This window comes from Engraulis encrasicolus, chromosome 7 (assembly GCF_034702125.1).
Source record: "Engraulis encrasicolus isolate BLACKSEA-1 chromosome 7, IST_EnEncr_1.0, whole genome shotgun sequence".
Classification (NCBI taxonomy): Eukaryota; Metazoa; Chordata; class Actinopteri; order Clupeiformes; family Engraulidae; genus Engraulis; species Engraulis encrasicolus.
Genome location: NC_085863.1, coordinates 49,623,808 through 49,638,807, shown reverse-complemented (window position 1 = coordinate 49,638,807; position 15,000 = coordinate 49,623,808). Strand labels below are relative to the sequence as shown.

Here is a 15,000-nt window from a genome sequence, read left to right as displayed (position 1 = left end):
TTAATGAAACACAGGAGAATGATGCAGTACATAAAGTAATCATTTTAGGTAATGGATGTACAGTACCAAAGCACTTGTGCCTTCTTCAGAGAAATGAGAAACTGCTTTTTTGATTTTCAATTATTGTTGGAGAAATGTACCAAATCAACTGTGAGAATTGTGTGTATCATATCACTTGTAACATCATGGAGCATTGCAACAAATCTGAAAGTGAGAGGGGGGGAAATAGCCCTACGAATTCAGCACACTAATTCTGACTAATATTGACTAAGCCATGACCTTTTCTCCATCTGTGCCTTGGGGTGTGTGTGTGTGTGTGTGTGTGTGTGTGTGTGTGTGTGTGTGTGTGTGTGTGTGTGTGTGTGTGTGTGTGTGTGTGTGTGTGTGTGTCCGAATTTGTGCGTGTGTGTGCTTGCGTGCCCGTGTGTGTGCGTGCCTGCGCGTGCCTGCGCGTGCCTGCGCGTGCCTGCGTGTGTGCCTGTGTGCGTGCATGTGTGTGTGTGTTCACGTTGGTGTGTGTGTTTGCAGGCTTCGCCCCTGTGACAGGGATGTGCCACCCCGTGCGTAGCTGTACCCTCAACCATGAGGACGGCTTCTCCTCCGCCTTCGTGGTGGCCCACGAGACTGGCCATGTGTGAGACACTCTAACTTTCTCTAGCATCTAACATCATCATCTGGTTTTACTTGAACAGCATTACTTATGTCTTTGGTGCTTAAAATAACTTTTTTAAATCACGCACCCGACACAAAATATTGTTGGTTTTTACCTTGTATGTCATGTATCGGCCGTTTACTTTAGCTCTCTTCTGAGTGTAATGGTAGTGTAATGTTTTAACAATAGGCTGGTCTTACAGAGGTGGATGAAAAGTGTTGACTTAATCTTCTATTTTTGCTTAGTGACAAACATGCCAATTTATTAGTTTATACAGTATTTGATGAACAAATCAAATCAATCAGTCATACCATATTACTATGTAGTGATAATCATGTGCTAGTTGCAGTTCATCGGTTATCAACCCCGGTGTCCAGGTTGGCCATGATGGAGAGACAACTAATCCTCCAAAAAATAAATAAGTTATCTGCATGTGATATTGAGTGATATTGAGTATTAATTTCACAATTCCTTTGTTAACATTTATCTTGTGTCCTTTAAATTACCGTAGTCAAATGATAATTTAACCCATTAAAAAATATGCTACATGGACCTCTTAAAAAAATGCTGCCCTTGGTGGTTTCAATGGTGTTCTGAAGTGAGCGCTTTCAATCTCATTGTGAATGTATAATATAATGTAAATTGTACAAGTGAATAGTGACAATAAAAAAGCATTCCACTCTATGTGTGTTGTACTGCAGGCTGGGCATGGAGCATGATGGGGAGGGGGGTAATGACTGTGAGGACGAGGTTCCCATGGGCAGCATCATGGCTCCCCTGGTACAGGCTGCCTTCCATCGCTTCCACTGGTCCCGGTGCAGCCGCGAGGAGCTGCACAAATACCTTGAGTGAGTCCCCATTTGTGATCAGTAAATAACAGTGAGCATCATATGTGCATCATATGTTACAAATTCTTACATTTTTCACATACATGATAATAGGTTCATCTTTTTTTGTTCAGTGAAAAAAAATCCCAGTTCATCAGTCCACTGAGTATCAGATGAATAAGTCAGTCAGTCCTACCATGTTACTATGTATTTGTGTAATTTTGGAGTGTTCATGTTGGGGAGGCATCCAAAAAAAGGTGTGCGATTAAAGCCGGGCATACACTGTGCGATATTTTCACTCGTGGGTCTTAAGCTTCTGCTCACACTGCACGGTGGAATTTCACTGTTTAAAAGTTCACAACTCACGACTCACGTCCTCACACTACACGAGCCGACAGTCGGATGCGAGCGAAATGCTTCCACCGTACGACGCGACAGGCATGTTTCCCCGGTCTTCAGAGGAGGGAATGTGCGCACCTGAGGTGGAGATGAGGTCGCACTCAACAGCGAATCACACGGCCCTATTAATTTGTGCATGTGAAGTGTCAAATTGGGTCGTAGCACTGCTTTAACTGTGCGATTTACGCACGAGTCACAACCAGAATTTCAAACCATTTTGATTTTCTTGCGACCCTGCGATTGCACGATCGTGAGGCGAAATCGCTTGTCGTTACCCCATGTACACTGCACGATGCGAGACTCACGATTGACCTGCGATTGAGCAAGAAATCGGCCCGACTCTCAAAAAGTCGTGGGAGTGCCAAATTGGGGCAAAATCGGGGCAAAAGTCGCACAGTGTAAGCCCAGCTTAAGTTCAATAGTGAGTGAGAGAATGAATGAGTGAGTTCACCAGTGAAAGAGTGAGGGGTTAATGACAGAATGAAAGAGTGAATGAACAAACGAGTAAGCATTCATGAAAGTATTGCTGAATGAGTGAGTGTGCAGAGTGAATGAGTGACTGAGTTCACTAACTAATGATTAAGCGAGTCTTCAAAATCACGAGTTACTAAGTGGCTGTCTTGTTAACTAAGGACACTAACTAGTGAGTGACCTTGTTCACTAAGTAATACAGCAAGTGACTTTTCAACTAAGTGAGGTCACAAACTAGTGGTTGAGTGAATGGATGAGTTCACTAGTGAGTGTAGAGTAGAGCAATTTTATTAATCCCAAAGGGAAATTAAATTGTCAAACAGCCCACACATAAGTGACTGAGTAAGCCAGGGGTTTAGTCAATGTGAGTACTGTGAGCTTAGGCGCATTGTTTATGCAGGTAAACGCATCCTTCACAGTGACACAAGTGTCTCCACCTATGGCAATGCATTTAACATTCGCCACATATCACAAAATAAAGAATTTAAGAGGGCTTGTTTTGCTATGTATCAACGTATAATGGCGGCTGAAGTGTATCGATATGTAGCCTGGTGGGTGTTTATACGTATGCCCCGATATAATATATAGCCTCTGTATCTAGGGCTGGGCAATATGACGATATATATCGTTATCGTGATATAAAAGTGTATATCGTGACCTTTCTCTTATATCGTTTATATCGTGATAGTAATTTTATCAATTTTATACAATTGAATATAATTTAATTACATTTCATGTTGTCACAATACACACTATAAGTTAATGTAACTGTAAAAATAAGAATAAAAAGATCCATTTTAAAGAAAGGTTGTTTTGCGACATGAAAAAATAAAGAGCAAATAAAGAGAATAACTGAAAACGTATGTAATTGTGCTATATCGTGATATATGTCGTTATCGTGATATAAAGTAATCCATATCGTGATATTGTTTTTTTCCATATCGCCCAGCCCTATCTGTATCCTAGGAAGGCAGATGGAAGTTCCACATGCCCCCCCAAACTTGTCTGTGCACGCCACTGAGTTCTATAGTGAGTGAGTAAGTGAGGGAGCAGAGCCGAGCTGAGCAGAGCTGTGCTGTACTGAGCTGAGTGCCGACCCTGTCTCAGGCCTGACATCCAATAACTATTACATCTCACATTAGCGCTAATGACACCTAATTAATTCCAGACACACAAGCACATTGTATTATGTTGTGTATTTATAGTGTAATGGATGAACGGAATGAGATCATTCAACTGTCTCACTTCCACTGCTCAGTTGCCAAGTGTAGTGTTAATAATATACAATTAGTGTTATCATGTGTTGCGTCATTTACTATATGTGTGAATTCCCAGTATTGTTATGTAATGTAGCCTATGGCTGTTTTGTGAGCTAAACACTAAAGAGTAAAGGAGTTGTAGATTCACGAGCATGGACATTGGTGGTCCAAACTATGAGGGGATTTATGGCTCTTTGATGGGATCTGGATCATAGTTGTTTACTCCTTTCAAAAACTGGCTCTTTTGCACGTTTTTTAATTTATTAATTTTTATGAAGATTGAAAATCAGTGGCTCCTCGGATCCTACTCTACAATGAACCTAACCCAAACTCTCCCTATAACCGACATTGCATTACACTTGGCTGATGCTTTTATCCATAGCAGGGTTTTGCTTGGGACTGTAACCAATACTATAGCGGTCACTTTGTGCTGCCCTGTAGTGCGTTGCTAAAGGGCACTTCAGCTACTATGGGTCGAGATGAAGATAAGAGTAGGATTCAAACCTGCAACCCTTTCATCTAAACACCAACTCCCTAACAGTCAGGCCATGACTGCCACTAACTAACTCTTTCCAAACTGCTCCACAGCTCCTACAACTGTCTACGTGACGACCCCTTTGACCACCAGTGGGCCGAGGTGGGTCGTCCAGGGCTGCCGGGCCTCCATTACTCCATGAACGACCAGTGCCGCTTCGACTTCGGGATGGGCTTCCTCATGTGTCGCGAGGTGAGACAGACTGCATTCTACTATCAATGGGATGGAACGGAATTGTTGAATTGGTGTAGCCTGATAAACCAGACTAAATGTGGATGTCTAATTTAGTCTGGCCTCGATGCATAATACATCCGAAGATTGTTGATGAGAACAACCTTCCCTCAAAACCCTGCCCGCATTGATTCAAAACACATCTTTGCGTTGTAATTGGTTTGCCAGATTCATGGCATTCTGGCTTCATTGAATCATTATGCGAGGCCAGACCCACCCGTAGACAAAACATTTTGCCGTCCAGCGGGTGGCGCTGGTTCACCAGGCTAGAATTGGTGCAGAAGAATTGCTGTTTGGAATGTTGAGTGAACTCAAAAACAAAGTACAGTAATAAGAATTAAAGTTAATCCTTCATGTTAATTTGAAGTATGTCAGGCTGGGCATGGCCACTAACACACATACACATACTAAAAACTCAACTTATCTCAGTCAAAGAAACAATATGACTTGATTAAGTTCAATCAACAAACATTTTTACTGCATACTACTGTATGTCTGTGCAAACTCACGTTCACCACCATTATCCCCAGTCATAATAGTTATTAGCTGTGCCCCAAGTCATGAGTAGTGATTAGTTTGTAGGTGTGTCAGAGACTGACATTTGCTGCACACTTCACACAGATCTGCTAAAGTCAAACTGGAGTCTCAGTTTGATACATTTTGTTTCAAAAAGAACACCAACTCAGAATTCAAAGTTACAGTTGGGCTTAAGCGACAAAGCCATGCTTTAATCTGCAGTATACTGATAAAGTGATACTGACCCATTTTTGGAAATAAGCTTATTTTACACCTCCCCTTGAGTTGGCAATGCAAATTTAACCTCCAAACTAGCAGTTAACATTGAGTACTATGAGACCAGCTGGCGGCTAACTGGTCTCATAGTACTCTATGTTAACTGCTAGTTTGGAGGTTAAATTTGCATTGCCGTACTCGGAGAACGGTTGAAAGTACAGGAGAAAGTAAAACCCAATCGTTTAACTCAAGGGGAGGTGTAAAATAAGCTTATTTCCAAAAATGGGGCAGCATCACTTCAAAAATTTGACAAAGAGGACTGGAGTTTTTGTTCAAGTTATTTGGAGTGCAAAATCCAGTTGCAGAGAAAATAGCACTTGCTGTACTTGTACGTTGACTGTATTTTACTTAAGTACATCTTCCAAAATAAAACAAACCAGAATGTTGTCCCTTGTGACAAGTTCACGGGAAAGTACCATACTCATTCAGTACGTCATTGAGAACGGGACAAGATGTGTGAAAGTTTAATATCATGATGAGTCATCAGCAGGGTGGGAAAGACCATAGTAGGGGCACCACTTACTGTACTGTAGTTTAGGAAACAAGGCCATTGAAGACACAGCGCTGCACTCCTTCCTGTCAGACTCAGGGCATAGTTGGCATTTCCTGGTGGGCCCCGCACCCTTGTGGGCCCCTATTTTCAGATTTTTTTATTTATTTTTTTGAGTGAGTCAGTTCTGTGCCGCTAATTATGAGAGGCCCCTTTAAGCCCAAAGTGCCCGGGCACTATTTCTCCTCCAGTCCAGCCCTGGTCAGACTGGCACATCTGTGTGGACCTGACAGATTAAAAGGCTTAGCCAGACTCTGGTAGATGTCCAAGCAATCGGTTGGGGCTCCCTCACAGACAGACGTTCAGGCCATGTGCTCTCAGGATGGAGCCAGCCAACCAGCCATCCACTCAGGGTTTCCCCCTGGCACGTAGTCCCTTAATGCACGCCGTACCTCCTGTGGCACGCTGTAATAGTCATTGAAAGTTAACTACTATAGTACTACTATGTCAGTGCACAGGGACTTTTGTAATACATTACGACTTGGTCATTGCCATTCTGGTAACAGCTAATTTATAAAGCTGTGTCTTAAGGGGTTAAANAACTTCATTTGCTATCTTCAAATCTGTTGTCAGGTCCATCACTTAAAGCCACAGTGGCTTTGTTGCTCTTGGTCAGTTTCATCACTTCAATCACAGTGGCTTCATTGCTGTTGGTCTGGCTAACCACTTAAGTCTTCATGCTGGCCAGGAGGACCGTGTGTTGTTTTGTTGTGTCTTTTTTCATCTGCTCCATTGTCAGTCTTGGTGTCTGCAACCTCAACTCAGTCTCACAACCCTGGTGTCAATTTTTGACAGCATTTAATCTGGTGGCAAATTTTGACACGGAGGCTATACCTTCCGTGTCGCATGTTCATGCAGTCACCTAAACCTAGACCTTTCCCTAACCCTATCCGTCAGTTGCTGCCACAAGGATATTTCAATCCTACCTTTGGCGTCAAAAGTTGTTATCCGATCAAAGTGTCAGAAATTGATGCATCGGAATAAGACTGTGCAGGCAACCTTATCAACAACTGATAACAGATCAGCTGCCCGTGCTGCAATTTCCCCCTTCATAGATGCCACTTCAACTTCACTAGCAGTCAGTCTGGTCTTCACTTCTGTCAGCTCAGTCTGCCTCTTGTGCTGTATTTTCCACCTTCAAAGTCTGCACCTCATTCTGAGTGACGGTAACAGTCAGTCCCCCTCAGCTCCACCACCATGTCTCTGAGTTCCTTTGGCTCAGCAGAGACACCCAGCTGGGTAGAGACTTCAGTAGCAGTAGTGGTAGACGCAGCAGCCCTCATACTCAGGCTTCCTACCTGAACTTCAGTCTCGGAGCTCCAAACATGAAAAGGGTTTTGAGTAGAGAGTTATTACTAACCAACTAACTTAAAATACAAACAATATATCACTGAATTTGAGGAATCCACCGCACAAAATATTGTCACAAAATGCTTCGGCTACTGTTTTCATATCTTAGTTATTATATCTGGACATTTGCGGCTGTTTTTAAGTCCAGGGACAATGATCAGAGACACTCTGTGTGTGTGTGTGTGTGTGTCTGTGTCTGTGTCTGTGTGTGTGTGTGTGTGTGTGTGTGTGTGTGTGTGTGTGTGTGTGTGTGTGTGTGTGTGTGTGTGTGTGTGTGTGTGTGTGTGTGTGTGTGTGTGTCTGTGTCTGTGTTGTGTGTGTGTGTGTGTGTCCACCTTTGCTTTTCTGCACGTGAGCGCCATTCACTGTTACTACACTGTTATTACATTCTTACTCAAGAGGTGTAACGTGTTTGTTTCAGTACAGCACCTACGACCCGTGCAAGCAGCTCTGGTGTAGCCACCCGGAGAACCCCTTCTTCTGCAAGACCAAGAAGGGCCCACCCATCGATGGCACCAGGTGCGGCTCAGGGAAGGTAGGGCACACTGGCACAATGGCACACTTTTATTTTATCCCCATTGAGCTCATTTAGGTATCTCTTTATCCCTGGCACCAGATGTTTCTTCCTTTCTGTTCACTCACTCTTTTTTTAAAAAGTTCTGTCTCTTCTCTGCCATCTTTCTTTTTTGATGATTCTCCATTTTCCCTTCCTCTCTCGTCCCTTCTCCCCCCCCCTCTCTGTCTCTTTCTCTCTGTTTCTCTCACACTCTCTCTCTGTCTGCTCCTTCTTGTCCTCTCTATATGTCTTTCTCTCCTCTTATTCTCACCTGTCAATTCTTTCCCCTCCTGTGTCTGTGTCTGTCTCTGTCTCTTTCCTTATCTCTGAAATATGACTCCCTAGCACACTCTACTGTACTTCTTTCAACATTGCAAACCAAGAGTTGCCACCTCATCAAACTGGCTGACAATTGAGAAGTTTATCTCATTATTTGCATTCGTTCGTGGTCTATTTATGTGTGTGTGTGTGTGTGTGTGTGTGTGTGTGTGTGTGTGTGTGTGTGTGTGTGTGTGTGTGTGTGTGTGTGTGTGTGTGTATGTGCATGTGTGTGTATATGTGCATGTGTGTGTGTCTGTGTGCGTGCGTGCGTGCATGTGTGTGCGTGTGTGTGTTTGTGTGTGTGCGTGTGCGTGTGCGTGTGCGTGCACGCAGTTGCGTGTGTGCGTGCGTGTGTGTGTATGTGAGTGAGTGCTGACAGGGACTTTCCCTTGTCTTTTTAGGCAACACTCTCGGTTCGGTCTTCCAACTCCTGATGCTTTGTCATGTGAATCAGACAAACCCAAGCCATTGCTCTGAGTAGCTGGCCAATGCATGCACTAATTGCACTGCTTCCTTTTGTGTGAGAAGGAAGGACCACCCTGCACAAAAGTGAGAGCTAAGAGTGGAATTGCCAAATACCACATTGCCAAATAAAAAAAAAATCCTTCCAACTTGTCACTACTGCCAGCTGGGCCTGTGTGGGTGTTTGCATGGGTTTTTCCATGTTATTATGGGTAGCTGGTTTGCCTAGTCTAAAGCCAAAATGACAGGAATTTGAAGTGAATACATTTGTCTTACTTGTTTGCGTATAGCTTTACTGTAGTTTTGTACAATACATGGTTGTGCCATTTCACTGATCATTTCATCTGACTATGCACAATACTGACATGACTATGCACAATACTTGCAATATTTGTCTTATTACTGCCTCTCAGTTTTATACAAATCTAATCAGTTTTGGAAGAATAAACCACAGCACTGTAAACCACAGTCAGTCGAGAAAAAGGAATGTGGAACACTCTGCAGAGTTGAACTCATTATTGCCAACTTGACACTGCCTCTCTCACTGTGCCACCATGTGTCAATTTGTGTGTGTGTGTGTGTGTGTGTGTGTGTGTGTGTGTGTGTGTGTGTGTGTGTGTGTGTGTGTGTGTGTGTGTGTGTGTGTGTGTGTGTGTGTGTGTGTGTGTGTGTGTATGTGTGTGTGTGTGTTGTAGGGAATATGGGGCTCCCTGAGAAAAAGGGCCCCGGTTTTTTGTGTGTGTGTGTGTGTGTGTGTGTGTGTGTGTGTGTGTGTGTGTGAGAGAGAGAGAGAGAGAGAGAGAGAGAGAGAGAGAGAGAGAGAGAGAGAGAGAGAGAGAGAGAGAGAGAGAGAGAGAGAGAGAGAGAGAGAGAGAGAGAGACAAAGAGCGTGTTTATGTGCGTGTGTGTGCTTGTGTGTATGTGCATATTTTCACAAGTGTGTGTGTGTGTGTGTGTGTGTGTGTGTGTGTGTGTGTGTGTGTGTGTGTGTGTGTGTGTGTGTGTGTGTGTGTGTGTGTGTGTGTGTGTGTTTGTGTGTGTGTGTGCTTGTGTGTGTGTGTTTCTGCATGTGTGTGTGTTTCTGCATGTGTGTGTGTTTGTGTATTATTCCCCTCTCCACAGCACTGCTTCAAGGGCCACTGCATCACCCTGACACCGGATATCCTGCGGCAGGACGGCCACTGGGGCCAGTGGAGCAAGTTCGGCTCCTGCTCCCGCACCTGCGGAGGAGGTGTACGCTTCCGCACACGCCAGTGTGACAACCCCATGTGAGTAATAGCACTACTGAATAGAAAGTTGCAGGTAATATGAATCATAGTAATGTAATACTACTTCTACTACTACTAATAATAATATCAATAATAACAACAAATATCATAGCAATAATGCCATGATAGTTATTGGAACAGAAATAGTTATCGGAATAGCTATCGTAATAGTAAAAGTACTGGCAGCAATAGATGCGGATGTCATTGTGACAACCCCATGGGAATAATAGTAATCGCAATAGTTATCACCACAGTAACAGTAATGGGGATTGGGTAACACTTTATTTTAGGTACACTTCTCTAATACATACAATGTTAATGCCTGCATAAGTAACTTGTAAGGCATGTACTAAGCAAACGCTAAGGCCTACTAGGTCCTTACTAACGTTAAATTGGTAATTAATCCCTTATTGTGCATGTACATGTACATGCCTAACAAATGTTTGATTTTGCTTTGTACATGCCTTATAAGTTACTTATACAGGCACATTGTATGTATTAGTGGTAATAGATATATCCCTAAAATAAAGTGTTACCGGGAATTGGAATAATGATATATCATAATTGTATTCATAGCAATAGAGGCTGAAACCAGTGGGCAACCCAGTGGGTAGTAGCAATAGTGGTCGGAATAGTTGCGATATTAATTACAATATTTTTCACTAAAGTAAAAGTAGATGGGGATCATATAATAGTAACCGACAGCGACAGTAATCTTTATCATTATAGTAAGCATAATCATAATCAACAGAAAACATAGAAATAGATACACTGCCGGAGTAGATGTACGTATATAGATTGTGGAGTAAGGGGGAAGGTGTGCAGACCGTAAACAGTGATGCGGGATGCTACGTTTACACAACATTGACCTAGGCGCCTGGAGCTGCATGGACGCAGCATTTAGGCTCATGAGATTTTATATTTTTTATTAAAAACGTTAGAGCTGAATGAACACAATTTAATGCAAGATGAGGGCCTTGGCTTTTAAATGCAACTTTTCCATGTTTTTATGTGCTTCGGGGGCTGAGAGATTTAGGATTTTATAGGCTGAGTGCACCTTTTCCCAAAAAGGTCTTAGGCATGTAGTTGGCGTTTTTTGCAGGTGCTTTAGGTTAAAATGTGTTCAATATTATGAGTCATATGCTAGAGTAACACTTACACTGTAAACACCAGCCTATTAACCCCATGTCAGTTAGCAGCAGCAGATGTCCTTGCTTGCAATTGCTTCCATGACGTGTATTTGGATACGTGACTCAGGTGCAGCTGGGGCCTAATGGTTAGGGAGTTGGTCTTGGAGGTCAAAAGGTCATTGGGTTTAACTCTTATAGCGTCAAGAGGAGTGTGGGTTGGGATGGAAGTAAAAGGCTAATGCTCAGTCATGGCTGAACTGAAGTGCTCTTGAACACGGCCCCTAGCCCCAGGAACTGTGTGCCCTGTGCCTAAATAATTCAGTTGTCCTGGATACAAAATGTCAGCTGCAGTAAATATAAAGTGGATCTATTTTCAAGTAGTTCAGCGCTTTCGTTGTCTTTGGAGGATTCTCGTTCGCCCAGGTCATGTTTTGTTTTCATCACCAGCACTTTTTTTTGGCGGGTTTGTACTGTATGTCTGTTAGGAGGGAGCAAGGCAAGCTGATCCCATGGAACTACATATTATTTCACACTAATGGATTCCATGTATTGGCAACGCTGTTCAGAAGAGACAAACCTTTAAAAAACTTCTCTCTCTGGCCCTGTAGAAAACGGTTGCCAAACAACAGAATGTTAAGCTGTGCCCAGTCCAAAACCACCCCTAACCCTAACTAGTCTTGAAAGAAAGGTTTTTGCCACTGTAATTCTTAGTCGCAGCAAAACAAGTGAGGGAAATGGCAAAATAGTGTCCAAATAAGCAAACCCCACCCCTGACCCTAACTTGTCACATACGATACGATACGATATGATTAGACTTTATTGTCAGTTTTCACTGAAATTCATTTAGCGTCCCTGAGCAACACTCAACACCGATAGTTGTCACTTGTAGAAACCATGCAACCAAATTAGCAGAGGCACACGAAAACACAGCTAATACTGGCATATTTATTTAACCACATTTTCATGATGCCATGTGGAGACAAGAAATAAGCCATCATGAGTATCATTGATGTACCAGTAGACTTGACAAAGGACATCTACTGTAGATACTGTAACAAATTTAGTTGTTGCAGCGTGTGAGGAAGCACTGAAAAAAGTGTAACAAATATAGGTAGAATGCAATGCACAAACCTTAACATGTCAGTTAAGATTCTTTTGCAGCTTTCGTCATGTTATTAACAAGTAAACAAGCGAGGAAAGGGCCAGCCAGGGTGTCAAAAACACCCATGAATTATTAAGACATGTGCAGACACGAAATAGGCAATCATGAGTCATCATTGATGCTAGACTAGTCTCTAACAAAGGGTACTAGGCAACTAGGTACAGTAATGCATCGTCCAGACCAAGGGCGACGTACGCTGCCTGGTAGCGGAGGTAGCTGAAGAAGTTTCACTATGAATTCACTTTATTCACTCTGGACGTGACATTGACATGTTTGGTTTAGCTAATCAAATAATGGCTCTGGCTTGACAGCCTGGGACATTCGGAGATATGAACATTCCAACTGGTTTTCAACAAACCGCATCATAGCGCATTACCATAATATTAGCTTGACTTTAATCGTTGAAATTCGCTCTGGTCGCTCAGTTTGCTTCGCCCCTGGCAAATTCGCTCTGGTCGCCCAGTTCGCTTACTCTCCATAGAGAAGTAATGACTTCCGTTGCTCAGTTAGTGTTGGTCGCTATTGGTGTGAACATAGCATAACAAGGCCAACTGTAGTCAACTCTTGCGGTCAGAATTACACATCTGCTTTCTCGTAGTGTTACTGTTTCCACAATAGTCGCCAACTCAGAGAGCGTCTGTGTCAATTTAAGGTTGTTTCCTTTGTCAGAGATTTCTTTTAATGGATATTTAACTGCTCATCAACATGCAGTGCAGCACATTACTTCAGTCCTACCCTGCCTTTACTTTTTAGCCAAGGTATGCGTGTGTGTGTGTGTGTGTGTGTGTGTGTGTGTGTGTGTGTGCGTGTGCGTGTGCGTGCGTGTGTGCGCGCGCGGGCGTGCGTCCGTGCGTGTGTGTGTGTGTGTGTGTTTGTGTTTCTAGGCAACCCACACAAAGTGTTAATTCTTCTCCACTTCATTAAATGTGTTTAAGAGAAGAAAGACTGATTGTCTGCCACTTATTGTCTGCCTGCATGAGGTTTGATTAATTCCCCCCCTCTCTACTCTACTCCAGCCCTGCCAACGGTGGCCGCACCTGCTATGGTAACAGCTACGAGTTTCAGCTCTGCAACTTGGAGGAGTGCGATAAATCCTTGGCCGACTTCAGAGAGGAGCAGTGCAGGATGTGGGATCCCTACTTCAAACACCTCAACTCCCTGCACCACTGGCTGCCATACGAGCACCCTGACGGTAAGTGCAGTAATCATATACATGACAATAACCCAAACCCGAACCATAACAGAATAGAATAGGATAGGATAGGATAGGATAGGATAGGATAGGATAGGATAGGATAGGATAGGATAGGATACAATACAATACAATACAATACAATACAATACAATACAATACAATACAATACAATAGAATACAATAGAAAAGAATGCAAAGCTTCAAAGTGTATATATTTCCATAATTTTGTGGAATAGAATAGAGGTCAACAAAATTGAAACCCATTGGGTTGGATTAAACAAAATTGGACTAGGTTGGATTGCATTTCGTTGAATTGAATTGAATAGATGGTTGACTACTGTACAGTAAATAGGCCATTTTGAAGGCGATAATTGAGCTCAACAAAAAGAAAACAAACGGTTTACACTTCTGTGTACTGTGTAGTACTAGTTTCTTGCATGCTACAAGCATGCTTGTACACTAGAAGTTCTTTTTTAAGAACCAGTATTTATTCCTGCAATCATTTTAATGTATCCTATTGTTGTTAAGGCTAAGAAATGGCATCTGGGGGGTAAGTAGGTGTCATAATGATACCAGTCTTCCTGTTGTAAGTAGCATTATCGCTATAATGAGTGTAATGACATCATTTATTAAACCGCATCCTCCCTCACTACCCCCTTCACCCCCTACTTCTTCAACACAGTACATTTTGTGGTTCTAATTCAACACTTACAGAGTACTCTGGGACCAAATACACTCTAGAGAAAGATGATGAATCGACTCTCTGAGTGTTGCATCAACACTGCATTTTTGCTGTGTGCTACCATTACTAGGCACTAGGAGAGATTTACCTTCCGTGGCCCTGCCTTTCACATTAAAGGCTCTTTGGGGACCTGGTGCTTTATGGCCTAGGGGCAGCAGCTGTTATTTCCAACTGGAGGTTTGTCTTGGCTGGGCCATCGCTGCTTTCAGGAGCATTCCTTTCCCCTAGTCCACTCCACCCAGCGCTGCCTGCCTGCCGGCCTGCAGGGCCGCCGACAGCTTTTCCCAGGCCCGGGACAAAATCCTCTGAAAGGCCTCCTACCCGCCCAATACAAAGTAATGGGAACCCAATTTTGGGAGCCCCATCGCGACCCTTGGGCCAGAGACAACTTTGTAACCTCTTTGTCCATCCGCTGTCGGTTTCCCTGCTTCCCTGCCTGCCTGTATGCATCCCACCCTAAAGCTGCCTTCACGCTCGGCAGTCATGACCCATTTTGTTACATAACATAACAGACACCATAACAAACCAGAAGCAGACATTTGACTTCAGAGAGTAAAAGTAAGAACTGTAAATAAGAGCTGATTTGGTAAGTTGTAAATCTGGCAGAATACACATGTATTTAGGAGGCTTAATATTTTGGGTAAACCACCTCCGGCAGTTAGGCCTCTTTACAGTATGTTTTGTCCTGCTGGTGTGTTGAGCTGGACACATGCCATTCACACTCGGCGGTGGCGACTTTATAACTGCTGTTGCTATTTTGGCTGACAAAAGTTAGGGGGGAAAAGATGTGTGTTATGAAAACCCCCAGAGTGCAATGACCCGCCTGAATCCCTCATGCAGACCTAGACCATCACAGGTGGAGGACGGATGCAAGCCAGAGAGGGCCAAAAACTTTTTGTGAACGGAAAAGAGCGGAACTTTTCTGAACGGAACAGAACAAAACTTTGTGAACGGAACAGAACAAAAGAGTATGGAACAGCTGCATGGAAACCTCTACCACACACCGTCTGGACTTGAAGCACACATAGGCTATAAGAGCTGACTCACCTGAACTCCAGAGGACAATTTGACGCTGTCCGTCATTGAGTTCCCAGATTG

General features: G+C 43.3%; 1 protein-coding gene across 1 annotated transcript in view; it reads left to right on the top strand.

The window, feature by feature from the left end:
* adamts2a (ADAM metallopeptidase with thrombospondin type 1 motif, 2a) overlaps nucleotides 1–15,000 on the top strand; it is an 86,471-nt gene that overhangs the window by 53,084 nt on the left and 18,387 nt on the right. Inside the window, exons 7-12 of the mRNA XM_063203824.1 lie at nucleotides 529–634; nucleotides 1,354–1,500; nucleotides 4,197–4,335; nucleotides 7,488–7,601; nucleotides 9,528–9,673; nucleotides 12,982–13,157. Of these exons, the coding sequence (XP_063059894.1) occupies nucleotides 529–634; nucleotides 1,354–1,500; nucleotides 4,197–4,335; nucleotides 7,488–7,601; nucleotides 9,528–9,673; nucleotides 12,982–13,157 (828 nt within the window). The remainder of the gene's footprint in view (nucleotides 1–528; nucleotides 635–1,353; nucleotides 1,501–4,196; nucleotides 4,336–7,487; nucleotides 7,602–9,527; nucleotides 9,674–12,981; nucleotides 13,158–15,000) is intronic.